Raw genomic sequence first — 19,036 nt, forward strand, 5'->3', positions numbered from 1 at the left:
TGGTTCTTGCAGATTCCTGCATTCTGCCTGTGGTTGGACAAGTACCAGTTAGTTTGGGGTCCTCTTTTTGTCAGCCCTACAAAACACAAGATCCATCTTTCCCCTGATACCCAAGCTGCCTTACAGGTGAAGTACATGGGAGAACATAAGCCCATGTTAATGGCTAGCTAAATCAATGTAATGGAGCATGATCAGCAAACTATAAAATCTGAGACTCCCATGTTCCACAGCCCACTCTTATCTCAGCGCCTGACATTATCATACTGACTGTTCAGCCCGCTCTGTCCGTAGAAAAGGCACGGTGCCAGCAAAGGTCCAATATGTTTTTCTGCAAGTACGATACAAATTTTAAAGAGAATTTGATACTGATATGTGACCACCTACAATAAACATAGCAATATAACTTTATTTTATAACAATTGCAAAAAGATTCTTTATATACAATGATAACATTTTAAGTACCTATTTTTAAAATTGCCTCACTGTCGCCACAGTGAAATCTAATATCCCTGAGAGATGCTAAATAATATTCAAACTTCCTTACTCCAAGCATTGTGGTAGTGTAGTGATGACCAAGCTCAGTGGAGTAACGCTAAAAGTAGTACATGCATATTATTGGTATGTATTTGGCAGTACAGTGTGTTTGTACATGCATGTGTATAGTCTTTGAATTGTCACTTCAGTGGACTGTCATATCTTTTCAGTATCTGTGAATCTGTAGTTTTGCATTATCGTTCAAGTGTTGTTTATTTGTGTTGATGTTCTGGTGCTGGGGCCAAAAATATTCAAAGGAATCAGGAGGCTTCAGATGAAGTGAATTCCTGGAATGGTTACCTTCAAGGTTAAAGACAGTAATTCATCGTTTCTTTTCATAAATGAGAAGTTGCTCAAAAGTTTAGAAAAACAGCGGTAATATAAATGATCAGTAAGAGGATAGTTGGATACCAAAAAACAAACTATGTATAATTGCTCAAGATCATTCCAGGCAGTTCACTGAAGTCCAGAATTTCAATGTAAGACTGGAATTTTAAATTTCATGTGCACCTTGTGTCACTGTGATGAAAACATTAAATCTTTGTTTTTAAACTTCAGTTGAAAGTCATGCACCCTGCAAATAAATAAATCACAAACTGAAATAAGGTAGTTAATTACTTCAACAGACTTTAATTCAGTTAAATATAGTATCTCCCCAGACCAATTCACTGATAGTCACGTGATAGTGTCTGAAGGGTCAGTGAATACTTTGTTATAATGCACTATCCAATAACTAAAGATTTTTATTCATGTATTTCAACAGGCGAGAAGCCATTTAAATGTGATCAGTGCAACTACGTAGCATCAAACCAGCACGAGGTGACACGACACGCCAGACAAGTTCACAATGGACCCAAACCTTTAACCTGTCCTCACTGTGAATACAGAACGGCTGACCGCAGCAACTTCAAAAAGCACGTTGAACTTCATGTGAATCCACGCCAGTTTCTGTGCCCTGTCTGTAAGTATGCAGCTTCCAAGAAGTGCAACTTGCAGTATCACATAAAGTCCAAGCACCCGCATTGCAGTGACATTACCATGGATGTGTCAAAGGTGAAGTTGCGCACCAAACGAATCGAACTAGACATTCCTATTGGCAAAATAGGCAAGAAAATGTCAGACAAACTGCAACTTAAAAGAGCTGAGAATCCAGAGGAAGTCACTGCCAAGCCTGAAAAAAGTACTTCTGTGTCAAAGGAGCGAGGTTTCAGCTCGAAGAGTCAAAGGATGAAGACCCGAAATCATAAAGTATTCAACAAGCTCCCATCAAGAAAAAGGGAAACTAATGCAGAGAAGGTAAGAAAAATAAAGAGTAGCAAAAGAAAGAGATGCTCAACAGATGTGTCTTTGCAGCAGAAGCCCGTGGTTGAGACCCATACAGAAGTGAAAAGGAGGAAAATATGGAAAGCTAAAGAGTTGGTCGAGCGCGAAACACAGAGAAGCAGAATCAAATTGGATAAGTCCTCACGCAAAAAAAATCTTAAATGCAAACAAAGAAAGAAGAAAAACAAAAAGTGCAAAAAAGCCTGTGTGCTTTCTGCTGATGATCCATATAAGGGTAAGAAATCTGATCACCCTGAACATCAATTGAGTCTGTCGAAAAAGAAAAGAGATTACTCCAGAAGTTCTTCATGCAGTAATCCTAATGCTGAAGGTGTGCACAAGAGAGATGCCCAAGATTCAGAACCATTCTTGGATATTGTGATGACTGAAATTCCACTTGGCACTGTTGTTGGAAAAAATGATTTGGATTCTACAAGAAGTGCCTGTGAAATGGTGCAAATGACCACAAGAGAGTCCCAAACATTACCTTACCAGTTAACTGTCACTAAATCAGAGGAACAAATGTTGACTAAAAAGATGATAAACAAAAGTTATGAGTTGCTTTGTGTCGAAGAACCCTCTGTAACTTGCACGGAACAAACTGGGGTTCCTGCTCATAGTTCTGGGAAAACAGAGCATACATCTTACTCACCAAAGATCTCCATTGACCTGAATAACTCGGAGGCAAAAGAGATGTGTGAAGAAACTTGCTTACTGTCTGAAGTTGAACCAGAAAGGTCTGTTCAGATGATCAGTATTGAACTTCCTAATTCAAACAATCCAAATAAAGACCAGAGTTGCATTGGTGAGGAGATGGAAGTCCAGGGAGACCTAAGTAAGCAGATGGAGGTCCAGGGAGACCTAAGTAAGCAGATGGAGATCCAGGGAGACTTAAGTAAGCAGATGGAGGTCCAGGGAGACCTAAGTAAGCAGATGGAGGTCCAGGGAGACCTAAGTAAGCAGATGGAGGTCCAGAGTGACCTGACTGAGCAGATGGAGGTCCAAGGAGACCTAAGTGAGCAGATGGAGGTCCAGGATAACGTGAATGAGCAGGGGGAGGTCCAGGATAATGTGAATGAGCAGGTGGAGTTGCAGGATGACCTGAACAAGCAGGTGGAGGCCCAGGATACCATGAACGAGCATGTGGAGGTCCAGGATGACCTGAATGAGCAGGTGGAGGTCCAGATGGAGGACAACCAGATCAAGTTGGAGGATTATAACAAGGTTCTGGATGACAAGAATAAACTCCAGGGTAGTGCAGATGAGATCCAAGATGGAAAGACAAACCAGGACAGGCTCCAGTATGATGGTGATAAGGTCCGGAATAGCAAGCACGATCAGAACAAAAAACAGGACAAGGATGAGATGGGGGAAATAGATGAAGATGAAGGCATTCACAGCCATGAAGGAAGTGATATCAGCGAAGATTCAGAAGGAAGTGATGATTCTGGTCTGAATGGAGCAAAGTCCACTCCTGATGACAAGACCAACGAAAGGACACTTGAAGAAGATGTGATTGATGCACCAGAGAGTTTTGTTTGCATATTCTGTGACCGTATATTCAGTGTGAAAGGAGAGTTTACCAAGCACCTTAATCGCCACTTGGTAAATGTGTACTATCTTGAGGAAGCAGCAAAAGGCCAAGAATGAGTACAGTCTCGTGATTTGGCAAGCTTTCCTAGAATATTAATAATACCTGTTACAAAGTGATGCAGATCACACTAATGCGATTGGATTTGGGTTTTTTTGCCTTTCCTCACAGAACTGTTTGTTGCTAACTATATGTATTTCCTGCTTTTTCAAGTTTCTAGTTCATAATTCAGAGGTGGTACAACAGCATTCATTCACACATGATGGCTAAATATGTTAATCATGCTTTGTAGCAGTTTAATCAACCACTGATTTTGAATTTTCATTGCACTATTATTACTCAAGAAATTGTTTCATTTAATCTGTTCTGTTTCATCCCATTGTAAATACTTGATAACACTGGACATTGAATTTATTTTCTGTTTTTACATGACCCAGGGTTTAAGCTGATATAAAATGATTATCATAGCCGTTCGTAATTTAAAAACACAAGATAGTGGCTGAAAGAAAGAATCAAACTGTATTGTGTTTAATTGGGATATTTCTTTTGATAATGTTAAAAGGATGGCCTTTCATTGAGCAGTTTTGCATTTCCAAGGCATTTAATGCATTTGTGCCCAAGGTGCATTTTAATCTTGATGTACAATGCATGGAATTAGCCCATTCTCATAGATTTACATTTTAGGCAATATTTCATCAGTTAGCTGACCCCATTTTAGTTTTTTTAAATCATAACACACATTTTTACATTGACAGTTCACAGAGCATTTTTAAAGTGACATTAAAATATTATGCTTTTCGTTCAAGTCACAGGAGTGAGCACTTTGCAAGATGATACCACATCTCAAGTAACTAATGTTACATGCCATGAAACTTATTTAGGAGTTTGTAGCAAACAGTTCTCGGTAGCCACAAAAGAAATTTATCCAATATGGTGCTTAAACAGCTTATAAAATTGCACGATATAAGTAATCAACTATGCAATATAATTAATTAGTGATAGTTTATATATAGAAATGTTTTTTTCTGTATCATGTTTTTATATTTGTGTGTTTAACCAGCATTTGGGACTTGACGATTAACCGAACCACTGTGCAACAATCTGACTTGGGGGGTGGGGGTGGTGCGTGGATGGGAGTTGTCCTGGTGAAATGCTAAATTATGTTCTATCTGTAACGAGCAGTGACACAGTTTTTGAAAGGTGAATGTCAAGCACCCCAAATAAGCAGAGGTGTAAAAATCGCTGTCTTGCATCCTTTTTAGCTGAAGAGCTATCATTCAAGTGTGCTCTCTTGCCAGCATTCTGTGCAGTAGCATGTAGTGCTCCTGGCAATCTGGTATTTCCTTATGGGCATTTGTAGATCAGTTGTTATAAACTGAATTGATTTTGTTTCAATTTGTTGAGGTAATCTGTTTCTAGTCGGTGCACCAAGTGTAATGGTCCTTTCTTCGTACGAGGACCTGTCACAGTTTTGATATTGCACTCAAATCCTAGCCCCCTGGGTGCACACTGTGGATTGTGTAGACCTGGCAGAATTATTGGAATGCAACACTTTATAAGATTTGCTCACCTCTGATTTACTTAGCTAGTGAGTTGGTATGGCCAAAGAACATAAATTACTGTGATTACCATTTGTTTCTTTTCTCCTACTTAATGATATGATGTGTTCAGTAAACTGTTTGGAGTAGCCACTTTCGCTAAAGAATATGGAAAACAGTTTAAGTGCTGAAAAGCATTTTCTTCGCTTTGACAATCATGTTGACAAACTCATTGTGTATCTGTGATCAAATTAAAGCTTATGTTTACATGGATTTTTAACTGTAATTTGCTTCTCTTATAGTTTGTGGTACTCTATTATACAAGTTTTGAATTCATTTTGGTAATAACTTGATTACAGTTAAAAATCTGTAACATTACAGTTTGAATAATGAATGCTGTAAGAGGTCTGGAGGTCCTGCTCATGCTAATGCTTGTGCTTTTCAGTTCCAGAATGCTACTTGGTACCCTCTTTTTGGTACTAGAATGCTATATGGCTACACCAGCAGCCCTGCATTTCCTGTGGCAAGTAGTTAGCACACAACAATTACACATTGTAAGGTTGTTTGTTTTAACATAATTAAAAACTACAACTTCCCTTAGTGGAAGACTTTATGTCCTTTTTGGTTTCTCATTCACCCTCTTGAAAGAGCCACTTTAGCAGGATCTGGATTAGTTGGGATGTGATTTTTTTGATCTACTTTCCAACTTGTTCTAAATTTCCATTCTGTGCGCAGTGACAGCAGCACACGGTAGGAGGAATAAGCCTGAGAATTGTTACTGCTGAATTCAGCAATAAATTTTGCTGTTTATCTTTGGTTTTGGTCTACTCCCTGGTAATGAGAACATCTCATGAGACCAGCAACTATGCTGTAAACTTTAATAAGGTACAAACCTTCCACTATAGGGAATATTTTTGTGGTTCTACACCCAGGTGCATTAGATCATCTAGGCACAGCAAATATTGAAAAATCAAGCGGGTTGGAGCATGAGTGTAAAGGAACCCATCTGTTTTTCCAATAATCAGTAAATTCAGGAAAATCTGTACGTATACGTTTTATCTGGCAACAAAATGCAGTGTTACAGCAGCAGTGAAACATCCTTGTAACTAAGTGATGTCTTTTGTTAACTGAATCTCTTCAATAATGGAAGTAGCTTACCAAATTGTAATTTAGGTTTTTAACTAAAACTGCAATCTCCAAATTTATTAAATACAAATTATTCTGCTTTATCAATAGTGTACCTTCAAGCACCCTTTAAAGTTTTGATCTCCAGTATCCGAGGATGGGAGTGGCCTGGTACATAGATTTTGAAGAGCTTACAAAGGGTTGAATTTGTGCATTTTTCAATGTAATATTAAAAATATGCCTAATATGGCGCATTTAGATTTTTTTAAAATTTGGTCAATTTCTATGCAAGCATTTAAATTAAAGTAGCTGGAATTCCTGAAGATTTAACTTTCCTGTTGGCTGATACTGTGCCCTTTTTGTCTGAATTATTAGAATCTTACAGCACAGGAGGAGGCCATTTGGCCTATTGTGATCAACCATCCTTTCAGGTAGTGCATTTCAGCTCATAATTTGCTGCATAAAGAAAATTTTTCTCCTTTCACCCCTGGTTCTTTTGCCAGTTATGTTAAATCTGTGTCCTCAGGTATCTAAACCCCCTGCCAGTGGAAACAGTTGATAGGGAGAAACTATTAAACCCCTCCAGTGAAACAGGCTAGATAGCAAGGTTACAAGCCACCAACTCCATCATGGGTTCATGGTTTGGCTTATGACCAGTTCTAAACTCAAAAAGTGCACTACTACTTTGAACTTACTCTCCACTGATTGCATTTTGTACCAAGCAAATTAATTGGTGTGCTGGCACTTACTGAAATTTGTCAAAAGAGGATGGGGGAATTGTATGAGAGAGGTTGGCATAGCAGCCTAATTGCTGTGTTCTTGTTCAAACAGAATGTGTAATGGAACAAATGACTTTGTTCATTTGGAATACATTTGCCAGTAGCATTGGTAGGAAAAGCATAACACTCAAATTCACAATGTGAGGTCATAACAACTGATGGTCCTTGACCTAAGGAATAACAGCTTCATGTGACCGTGGTTCCCTTGATTGATCCTGAGTTCCCTCAATGAATAGCTGAGCCACACAGTCCATAGAGATGCCACCTTTAATTCCTGGTCTGTGCTGATTGCTCCAGTGCAGGCTGTAGAAATGCTTCCAGAGGTGTTGGCAAGCTCCTTGTTTAGAGAAGGGAAGGGAATGTTTCCCAGGGTTGCCACTCCTGATCATTATCCCTGCTGGAAGTGTTTTTGTGCAGACAGCAGGTAAGAAGAGGACTGGTTTTGGCCCCTGTGGTGGAATGGTCCGATGACCCTTGCTGCCTGGACTCATTCATGACTGTCACCCGTAGAACAGTATTTTGGTGTGAGGCGGTGGGGTTAAGGAATTATTTTTTTAACAAATTGAGGAAAATAGCACATGCACTACTTTTCTTGCAACTTCAGTAGTGGGGGGTGGGGGAAGGGGTGTATGTATTTGCAAAATATTTGTTTGCTGTTTCTGAACTAAAATATACGATAGAAAATGGAATATTCCTTATTACACCAAGTCCAAGAATGTGCACATTTGGCTTGGTCCTTCGTCATCTGTCTGCAGATTCATGATATTGTAACAACACAGCAAAGGACAAATATATCTTTTGGTCTTCAGTTTAGTAGTATTTAGCTTGTGGGTTTATCAAGAGTAATCTGAAGGAGATTTTGTTGTTCCTGAGGCAGGGGTGAAGAATCACAAAAATTATACAAGATGTTGAAGGCATTTTAACAAGAAATGTGGACCATTAATCATTTCAAAAATTTTATTTGCTCTTTGGATGCAGGTGTTGCTGGCAGGGTCAGCACTTGTTGCTCTTGAGAAGATGGTGGTGAGGTGCTGCCTTGAACTGCTGCAATCAGTATAGTGATGGTACACCTACTGTTAGGATAGAATAATGTCATCAGAATGTCTTATACAGTCCTAGCACATAATTTAACTAATTCAGTATGCAGTGTAACATATTTGTGAAGTGGTTAGAAATGAGGTGTGTCATAAAATTACAAGAGCCACCTATGAGGCTGGATAGCTAATGAGAGCAGGCAGGAACACTACAGAACACCAGTAGGCTAATGTGTAGCTTTGAGCAACTTTTAAACTGGATAAACTGCCAAAATAACAGAAGGGGTACAGATGCTACAGCAGTCACTGCTCTAAGAGACCTCTAGCAGCATGATTCACAAAACATTTTGGCTGTCCTGTACAAAAGCACTGCCATTGGTGCTGAATAAAAATGGAAGCTTATTAGTAATTCAGAATTGTTTTACAGCATTATCTGTGCAATACTTCTGTTTTTCTGAAGATACCAAAGTTTAAAAAATAACCTACTACTGTACTTCTCTTTTTTCAGATTAATAAATAGAATTTTGATTTCAAGGGTAAATGTTTGTCAAAGAAAATGACTCCGACAGTTGTGTTGGGCAGAATAAAACTGTCACGGTTTTAGTACAAAGACTATGTGTATAATGAGAATATTTTTCACAATATTTACCTTTTTGTTAACTAAAGTTGAAAAGAACTAATCTCTTTCTGTAACTTTCTAAAAAGCATCATAGTATTTAGCAAAGGTTTTGCTGCATTAAAGTTTTGTGAGCTCAATTGTGTGTGCCTTTCATTCTGGACTACCTTGTGTTTTCTGTTCAGTGTTTTTCCCCTCCCTCAGACTTGTGCAATGTGCGCCATCAACTGATGCACATCTAGGTTGAGAATTCATTGAGTTATGGTACTTCTGTTCCAGAACAAAGGGCATCAGTTATGATTGGAAAAGCACTTAACATTCCTGCTTGCTTGCTGCATTGACTGATTTCCAGCATTCTCAGCTGAGCATCTGCAGAAATATCTTTTTTTGGGATTGGAAGAAAGTGAAATCTGAAGTGTTTGCTAGTTATTTAACAAATTTTTAGCAACGTTGTCTCATTCCTCTGGACACCAAGCTGACACTTGTTTAACAAACTACTGGAACAGTATTTAGTGTAGCTTTACTACATCAAATATACACAACCCAATGGTTATTGGAAATTAATCCACAAAGAACACAGACTGTTTTATGCTCCTATTGATTCGGTTCTGTTTTTTGTTTTAATAGACCCCTCCATGACCTGGGGACGTTCCAAAGTATTTTACAGCTAATTAAGTATTTTACAAGTGTAATCATTGCTATCACGTAGGTAATATGGTATCCACAAACAGCCATGAGATAATGATCAGAAAATCTATTTTTTAGTGAGGTTGAAAGATAACACTTCCAACAGTGCAGCACTCCTTCAATACTAGCCTGGATTATGTGCTCGAGTCTCTGGAATGGAGCTTGAACCCGTGACCTTCTAAATCAGCTAAGAATGCTGAAACTAACACTAGCTTGTTCCCACCTTTCCCGGAGGAACGTGCAGATGTGTGGCAGATATCCACCAGTGTTGCTTTTAGCTGGACGATGTATGAGAGTAGTTTTGGAGATTTGACCATTTTGTGTCTTCCTGTGGTTGACAGCTCCCTTTTTAGGCCTAACTGAAACTGGGAACTTGCTTTGAGAAGAGATGATGCCATCAGATTACTATTGTTCAGTCAACTCAGTTGGGGTGGGGTGGTGTCTTTGTAGCACTGAAACTATATCACTTAAACAGCCTCAACAGAGTTCAACCATACACAGATCACAGAAAAAGTTAATATCGTAAATATTGAAGTTGTTGAAAAAAAAGACATTTCAAAGCTTTTCATCATGCACTAATCAGGATACTTTAACAATACCATTATAAGGAGAAAACAGCAATTTATGCTGTATGCGAAGACTGCTGGTTGGTTGGCAAGTGGACTCTGGTAGAGGTGTTGCCATGGAGAATGCACCAGTGATTGTGACTGACAGTTAACTGCCAAGCATTATTTGCAATTTAAACCAAGCAGCTTGACCCTAATTGGTCAAGGCATTGCCCTGAGGAATGATTCAGTGAATGGACTGTCAGTTATTTTGTTTACCTGAAACAGGCATAATGTGTGTACATGTTCTTTCTGTCTGCAAGGAACGGGGCCCTGTATATTAATGTATGTAGCTTTGAGTACATGCAATTTGCCACACTGAGAGCCTGACTGACAATCTTAAATTGGTTGTCAGTGTAATTCTGAGCACTCTGAGGATTATTTAGCAAATGCTGTCCAATCGCAGAATCACATCTAATGTTGGACACTGTTTTGAGTTTTGCAAGCACAGGCTGGTTGGGTACGGTCTCTACCTTGCCCATTGTGAACAGCGGAAGGGACATGCTGTTTTATACACTCCGCCAGTCTTTGGGATGTACAACCTACATACCCAGCATCACACTGGCACTGAAATTCATATACCACATTCCTTATTTGGGTAAAAGGCAGAATGTCTTTTTAGTTTGACAGCAGCATCCTGATAGTGGCGAATACCACTTGTGTTGCTCCTGCATAGTAGCAGCGTGAAACAGCTAGCTTTGCCTGTTGCTCAAATTTTTGAGATGCCTTGCCCTTCCAGGGTAGTCTGAGGTAGACTGGGCACTTTTCAGGACCAAAAGTGATGGCCTTCGGCCCATTCATGAGTATGCATGATATACAGCGTGAAATGATCTGATCAGGGTAGCCATTATCCTGCAGGATACCTTTTATGTTCCCTATTTCAGCATCAAGCTTGCATGGTGAGCAAATGGACTAGGACCCTATTTACGAGGCTGCTGATAAGAGCAACTTTATAGCATATGCAACTGTAAGAATCCCAACGCGTATATTGACCAGTGAAGGTAGGCTTGCGGTAGACCATGGTAGAGAACCACCTGGTAGATTTCTCAACTAGTACATCAAGGTAGGGGAGTTCATTTGATTGATCCATTTCAAAGGTGAATTTGAGTGCAGGATGGAGCCTATTAAGGCATGTAAGGAAATTATTACATGCAGCTGTGGATTTAAATATAACAACCGTATAATCCACATATTGAAAATATGCGGGGGGTAGGCAGTTTGGTGTCATGCCATCGAAGACATGTTTCTCATGGAACCCAATAAAGATGTTTGTGAAAGCTGGACCTAGAGGGGATCCTATGGGAACACCATCTATTTGGGGATATATAGTGTCATTAAAATCTACTGCACGAGTTGTTGAGTTCATAAGTTCAATGATTTCTGATTCACGCAACGGTGGCGGGTGTAGATTGCCATGATGTAGTGCTGCAACGCAAATATCTATGGGCTTCCTTAAGTGAAACATTGGTGAATAGGCTGGCAATATCAAATGAACACATGGGCACAGCATTGCTATTGATATGCAAGTCCTGTATGGCCTTCGCAAATGTAAAGGAATCCATCACCCTTTATCTGGAAAACTTGTTCAAAACTGGTTGTAACAATTCACCCAACCAATTGGTCAATTCATATTGTGCAGAACCAGTCATAGATAAGATAGGGCGTAAATGGACATTACTTTTTGTGTGTCTTGGACAGCCCATACATACGTGGGTACAGCAAGCTATGAAGACAAACCCTGTTGTATATATAATGCAGCAGTTCATTGCTCCTACACAAGTCCAGTAAGCATATTTTTAGCTTTCAAACAAGGCTGTCCAGTCATGTTGAGCGGCAGGTCCAATGGATACAAATTAGGACCCATCATTAAAAATGGTGTGCATTTTATTAAATAGTCACTTTTGTTAAGGATGACTATTCCTGTCCCTTTGTCAGGTTTACAGATGTGTATGTTCGGGTTGTGCTTAAGGCCTCGCAACAGTGTAAGACATTTGCATTCTTAATTCACTAAGAATATTTACATACATTTTGCCTGTTTCAGCTAAACAAAATAAGTGACAGCCCATTCACTGATTCATTCCTCAGGTCAATGCCTTGACCAATCAGCGTCAAGCTGCCTGGTTTAAATTTCAAACAATGCTTGGCAGTTAACTGTCAGTCATCATCATTGGTGCATACTCCAAACAATCAGCACTCTCTTCACATACAGTATAAATTGTTTTTTTCCCCTTATATTGGTATTCTTGCGAAGTGCCTGATGAATGTAAGATGAAAAGCTTTGACGTCTCTTTTTTTCAGCAATACTCAATTTCTGTACTATCAAACGACTAAATGTTGAAATTTGGTATCTTCCAAATTAAATCATGCTATTAAATTGAGTAAGTTTTTTAGTCCCAGAAGCTAACAGCTGGGAAATAAGAATACTGGTCCGAACTGTTTTTTTCCTTCTGGGGTATGTTAGAGCTCAGTATTTGAGTTATAAACATAAGTTATGGGGCATTCATCACTTGGAAGAGTATGCTCTAAGCTATGATCTTCCTTTAACAAAACAAAGCCCTGTATTCAGAGAATTCGATGCCTGAACCGGTGTGGTATTTATTGGTCTTGTGTTAAGTGAATGGATGTTTCAACAGGTTGCCCTGACTGTTAACAACTGGGACACTTTTCAATCTATTGATCTGTAGCTGGTTTAAATGAGCTAATAAAGCTTAATAAAAGCTGTGCTTGGAATGAATGCTGTGTACTTTTTGTTTTCATTTAGTTTCATGCAGTTAATTTTAAGACCAAGAGTCATGCTGAATATTTTACTCAAGATTGTCAATCTGGGATTACAATTTACTTTTTAGTTCCAATCACAGATTTAACTATGTATTGCCCAGTTCCAGTTGATTAAAATTATGCATTGAATTTTCTTCAATAAAATAAAAACGGAAATGCTGGAAACACTTAGCAGGCAGCATCAGTGGAGTGAAATGGATTTCAGACTGAAGTTAGAACTGACTACTTAAATCAGCTTGCACTCTCTTCTGGAACTCCATGTCAACATCTTGCCACTTCCTCATTGATCTGCGATCTCCTTAAGATTCACCATTTGGATGTTGTTTCTATCTCCTCCCCCTCACTAAATACCACCTTGTATAGCCCCGAGATCGCAGGAGGAGGCCATTTGGCTGACTCTTTGGTAGAGCTGCACAATTAGCCCCACTCCCCTACTCTTTCCCCATTGACCTGTAATTGTTTCCCTTCAAACATTTATACAATTCTGTTTTGAATGTTGCTATTGAATCTGCTTCCAGCACCTTTACAGAGAGTGCATGCCAGATCACATCAGTTCACTTTTTAAAAGAAAATCCTTATGTCACCTCTAGTTTTTTTGCCAATCACCTTAAGTTTGTGTTGCCTGGAAAGTTACTCTTTAGTCTATAAAACTTGGTTTAACCTTTTCTACACTTAAGGAGAACAACCTCAGCTTCTCCAGTCTTTCCACATAATTGAAGTTCCTGTTCTTGATACCATTCTAGTAAGTCTCCTCTGTACCCTCTCTAGGCCTTATCATCCTTTATAAAGTGTGGCGGTCATAATTGAACACATTACTCCAGCTCAGGTTGTGGGATGAGGCCCTTAAGTGTGAATTAATTGCCCACTTAAGGACCTCAATTGGCCCACTGGTGGGTGAGCTGCCCAATGCGACCCCCACCACTGGTATAATTGTAGTGGGGGCAAGGGCAAGGGCAGGTGGGGGTGGGCAGATGGCGAGCAAACTGCCTGCTGGATTTAAGGAGCCCCCCACACTTTCAAATCTGCTGGGTGCAAAGCATAAAATCTGGCATCTTATTTTTAAAAAACTGAATTCAAATTCTAGTGCTTTCAGTTATGATCACCACACTTTATAAAGGATGATAAGGCCTAGAGAGGGTACAGAGGATATTTACTAGAATGGTACCAGGGATGAGGAACTTAATTTGTGTGAAAATACTGGATCCTGATATGTGTTCCTCTATGCTCAACAGAGGATTTCACAACACCCCCACCCCCAACTGTGATTGACAGGGCCCTCAACCATGTCCAAGTCTTTTCTTGTACTTCTGCTCTCACCCCTTCCCCTTCCTCATAGAACTGCGACAGGGTTCCCCTTGTCTTCCCTTTCCACCCCACCAGCCTCCAGATTCAAAAGGTCATCCTCCACCATTTCTGCCACCTCTGGCATGATGCCACCTCCAAACATATCTTCCCCTCACCTCGTCTGTCAGCATTCTGAAAGGTTTGTTCCCTTTGCAACACTCCAGTCCACTCCTCAATCACTCCCAACACCTCATCCGCTTCCACGGCACCTTCTCGTGCAATAGGAGGAGGTGTAACACGTGCCCTTTTACCTCCTCACTGTCCAAGGCCCCAAACGCTCCTTCCAGGCAAAGCAGCGATTTACGTGTACTTTCAATTTAGTCTTCTGTATTTGCTCACAATGTAATCCCCTCTACATTGGGGAGACCAAATGCAGATTGGATGACTGCTTTGTGGAACACCTCTGCTCAGTACACAAGCATGACCCCGACCTTCCAGTCACTTGTCATTTTAGTTCACCATCTTGTTCTCATGCTAACAAATCTGTCCTTGCCTGCTACAGTGTTCCAGTGAAACTGAACTCCAGCTTGAGGAACAGCACCTCACCTTCCAATTAGGTACTTTACAGCCTCTAGATTCAACATGGAGTTCAACAATTTCAGACCATGAACTCTGTCCTCCGTTTTGATTTTTTTTTAGCTATGTGCTGATTTGAATCTTGTTTTTCATATTTTTGCTTTCTGACAGAGATATTAATTATTCTGCCATTTACAATCACTATGGACAAAAATGCTTTGTTTATCACAACCATTACCACTTCATTTCCCTTTTGTTCTTCCTCCCCCTCCCTGCTTTTGATGACATGAAACCCATCACATTTCTACCTTCCTTCAGTTCTGAAGGGGAATCACATTGCACTCGAAACATTAACTCTGTTTCTGTTTCCACAGATACTGCCAGATCTGTTGAGTATTTCCAATTCTAAAACTACCATGGTTGAATTTGAATTGATATTTTCTGGATTATTAGTCCAGTAACATCACCAATAAACTACCATATTCTTTGTTGTTTAAATTGATGCACTAAGCCTGATTTCAGTAATAGCTTGCTTCCATTAATTGGACAATCATAAAAAATGTCCACAATAGTGTCTTAATTTTCTACCTCCCTTCAAAATTTCAGGTGTCTTAACTTGCTTTCACACTCAACGTTTTTTAATGGGAACTAAATTAATGGGAATTAATCTAATGTAATATTAAATAAAAATTAATTTTTAATGGGAATAAAGCAGTGTTGATAGTTGAGTACATGAGCTCCATTCTGACTTTTCAGTTCTGTATGTGTATGCCCACAGTAATGTCCTAAAATCTCTTCTGCTGGTTGTAATGACACAGTGTGAAAATAATTGGAGCAGACTTGGTTCAGTGGCCGCAACGTTGCCTCTGAGTTAGAAGACTGTGGAATCAAGCCTTGTCCAGAGATTTGACCATACAATTCATTATTTCATTAGTGAAGTAGTGCTGCACTGCTGGGGTGTCTTTTGGATGAGACATTAAATTGTTTAATGCCTGTTTTCTCAGATTAATGGAATTATTTGAAGTGCAGGGGAATTCTTCTTGATGTTCTGGCCAATATTCATCCCTAATCAATGGCCAGGATTTTCCAGTCGTCGGGCGGGCTCAGCGGGGGCGAGCAGGAGCAGCTCCACCACCCGCGATTTCACACTGGCTAGCCAAATAACTGCCAGCGAGCATGAATCGCACGCTGCAGCGCTCAGCACTGCCCGCCGGGGGGGAGGAGGGCGAGTGCGAAAGTTCGCCCATGCGTGCGGGTGTGTGCTGTGAAAGCTCCCTGAGCACAGAGCTGCCTCAGGGAGCTGAAGATTTTCAAAATAAACAAGAGTTTAAAAATGTTAAAAAGACATGCCCCCTCATGTGACTCTGTGTGTTTCGCCAAAAATGCAAAGGCCGCTTGGCCTTTTCGCCGCCCACCAACCAAACGGATGGGCAGCAAAATGTTTCGATCAATTAATTCATTAAGGGCCTTAATAGGCTGCTTAATTGTTGGCGGGCGCGCTGCTGACTCCTGCACGCGCCTGCCAACCGAAATATTGCGCGTGTGATGATGCCAGGGCACTCGTCCGACATCATCGCACGTCATTTTACGCTCATTTGGGTGGGGCGCACACCCATCTGACGAGTGCAATATTCTGCCCAACATTACTAAAACAGATCATCTGGTCATTAAAATGAAAACAAAATACTGTGGATATTGGAGATCTGAAATAATAACAGGAAAAACTCAGCAGGTCTGGCAGTATGTGTGATGAGAGAAACCGAGTTAATGTTTCCAGTCCCAGTCACACCCCAGCTACAGTTTAGTTGGTCTGGAAAATGGGAAAATCCACAAAGTTGCAGCTGGGGTGAGATACATGGGAGCATTTTTGCTGCTAATTTTACTAAAGCTTAGTAACAGCAGAGTTGATGAGAGACATCAAAACTTATATAATTCTTTAACCTGTCTTTTAAAATAAATAGAAGTAAAAGATAAAAGTTAAGTATATTTTTCAAAAGTAAAGTCTTGCAAGCAATGTGAAATGATCAAAAACTTTTGAGGTGAGTTGTTATTTAACAATATTAAAGTAGGGATTGCTAAAACAGCAACTACACAGCTTACAAGTTAACAATCTTTAAACTAAATCCAATTGCAACCTGTCAGATAAAACTGTGACACTGTTGCCTTGATAATTCCAATGTCACACATCTAATGACAGGGAAAAAAGATGTATTTAAGAAATACTATTTTCTATCTCAAAGCATTTCATATACAATCAATAACTTTGGGGTTAAATTATTTAGATAAATGTGGCAAGCATTTTGTGTGCAGCAAGATCAGAATAGCACCATAAGAACATGGGACTTAGGAGTAGGCCATTCGGCCCTTTGAGCCTGCTCTGCCCACCATTCTATAAAATCATGGCTGATCTGATTGTGGTCTCAATTTCGCTTTCCTATCTGCAGACCCCTCCCGCCCATAACCCTTAACTCTCTTGTCTTTCAAAAATCTATCTACCAATAAAATTATGACCAATGAATATATTTCTAATGGTGGTGGTTGAGGTGGCATGTTTTAAGAACTCTGTTCTTAAAATTGTGCTATGAGATCTTTTACATCCTCCTGAAAACAGAAAGAGCCTCAGTTTTAACATCATCCAGTAGATAGCTGCTGTGATAATATAATCCTCATTGTTGCTGTAAAATGCCAGATTACATTACATTGAATTCATAGCACAGAAACAGGCCATTCAGCCTAGCTAGTCTATTCTGATATTTGTACTCCACATGAGCCACCTCCCATTATAATGACCTCTTCCCATATCACTGTATTTCTTTCTCCTTAAATGCACTGATGCTAACCCCTTCAACCACTTTAAGGGACATCAAAGTTTGCGCAAAACATTTTTACAATTATGAGAGAAAAGAAAGGATAGTTTAAGTGTATTGTGGACCCTTTGAAAATAGATTTGGGTAATCTTGTGAACGAAAATAAAGGCTGAGAAGTCTCTGGGTCCTGATGGACTTCATCCTATGGTCTTAAAAGAGGTGGCTAATGAGGTAGTAGATGTGCCCAAAATTCGCTAGATTCTGGAAAGGTTCCATCAGACTGGAAAGTAGCAAATATAACCCCTCTATTCAAGGAGGGAGGGAGGCAGAAAACAGGAAACTATAGGCCAGTTAGCTTGACGTTTGTGTGGGGAGGGGCTAGAATCGATCGTTAAAGAGATTAAAGCTGGGCACTTAAAGAAACTCAAGGTAATTGGGAAGAGTGAGCATGGTTTTATGAAAGGGAAATCACGTTTAACCCATTTATTGGAGTTCCTTGAAGGAGTAACATGTGCTGTGGATAAAGGGGAGCCTCCAGACATTCTGTACTTGGATTTCCAGAAGGCATTTTATAAGGTGCCACATCAAAGGTTTTTGCAGAAAATGAAAGCTCATGGTGTAGTGGGTAACATATTAGCATGGATGGAAGATTGGCTGGCTGGCAGAAAACAGAGATAATGCATAGATGGGTCTTTTTCTGATTGGCAGGATGTGACGAATGGAGTCCCGCAGGGTCCTGTGCTGGGGCCTCAACTTTTTACAATTTATACAAATGACTTAAATCAGGGGAGAGAAGGCATGGTAACTAAATTTGGAATTGACACAAAGATAGTTCGGAAAGTATGTTGTGAAGAGGACATAAGGAGGTTGCAGACAGATATAAATAGGTTGAGTGAGTGGGCAAAAATCTGGCATATGGAGTATAATGTAGAAAAATGTGAAGTTGTTCACTTTGGCAGGAAGAATAAAAAAACAGAGTATTACTTAAACGGAGAACGACTGCAGAATTCCAAGGTGCAGAGGGATCTAGGTGTTCTCATGCATGAGTCACAAAAAGTTGGTATGCAGGTACAGCAAGTAATCAAGAAGGCTAATGGAATGCTATCCTTTATTACGAGAGGAATTGAACATATAAGTAAGGATGTTATGCTTCTGTTAGACAGGGCATTGGTAAGACCACATCTCGAATATTGTGTGCAGTTTTTGTCCCCTTGGGAAGAATTTTCCGAGTTGGCTAGCGGGGGCGGGGCCTGCTCACCGACTCGGAAAATGACGCGCGGTGACGTCGGGCAGGTGTCTCAATGTCACCGTGCGTCATCTAGACTGTCAGTTCGGCGGACACGCAGCTGAGTCAGCTGCTCACCCACCGAAATGTCAAAGGTCTATTAAGGCCATTAACAAAGTATTTAAAGCTGTTAAGAATGCTGCCCATCCAAACTTAAGGTTGGCGGGCAGGCGAAGAGCCCAGGTGGCCTTCACATTTTTCATGAAACCTCATCCATGGGCGGGATGAGGTCTCAGGAAGGGTTTATTAATTACATAAATTTTTTTGCGAAAATTAATGGACATGTCCCGGCTCATGTGACAGTTTCACATGAGGGGACATGTCCTTAAAATTTTTTTTTACCTTTATTCCATTTTTCAAAACTTAAACTAATCTCCATGAGGCACCTCTGTGCCTCAGGGAGATTTCTGCATGCGCGAAAGAGCGCAGGCCCCGACTCAGGGAACCCCCCCCGCCCACACAAGGCGCGCCAGC

At 40.2% G+C, this 19,036-nt stretch overlaps 1 protein-coding gene across 1 annotated transcript in view; it reads left to right on the plus strand.

Annotated features, from left to right (window-relative positions):
- Positions 1–8,680, plus strand: part of rest (RE1-silencing transcription factor) — a 47,127-nt gene extending 38,447 nt beyond the window's left edge. The window contains exon 4 of the mRNA XM_078570173.1: positions 1,298–8,680. Within this exon, the coding sequence (XP_078426299.1) occupies positions 1,298–3,507 (2,210 nt within the window). The 3' untranslated portion in view covers positions 3,508–8,680. The remainder of the gene's footprint in view (positions 1–1,297) is intronic.
- Positions 8,681–19,036: the final 10,356 nt, after the last annotated feature.

The sequence above is a fragment of the Cetorhinus maximus genome, chromosome 2 (genome assembly GCF_964194155.1).
Source record: "Cetorhinus maximus chromosome 2, sCetMax3.hap1.1, whole genome shotgun sequence".
In the NCBI taxonomy this organism is placed as follows: Eukaryota; Metazoa; Chordata; class Chondrichthyes; order Lamniformes; family Cetorhinidae; genus Cetorhinus; species Cetorhinus maximus.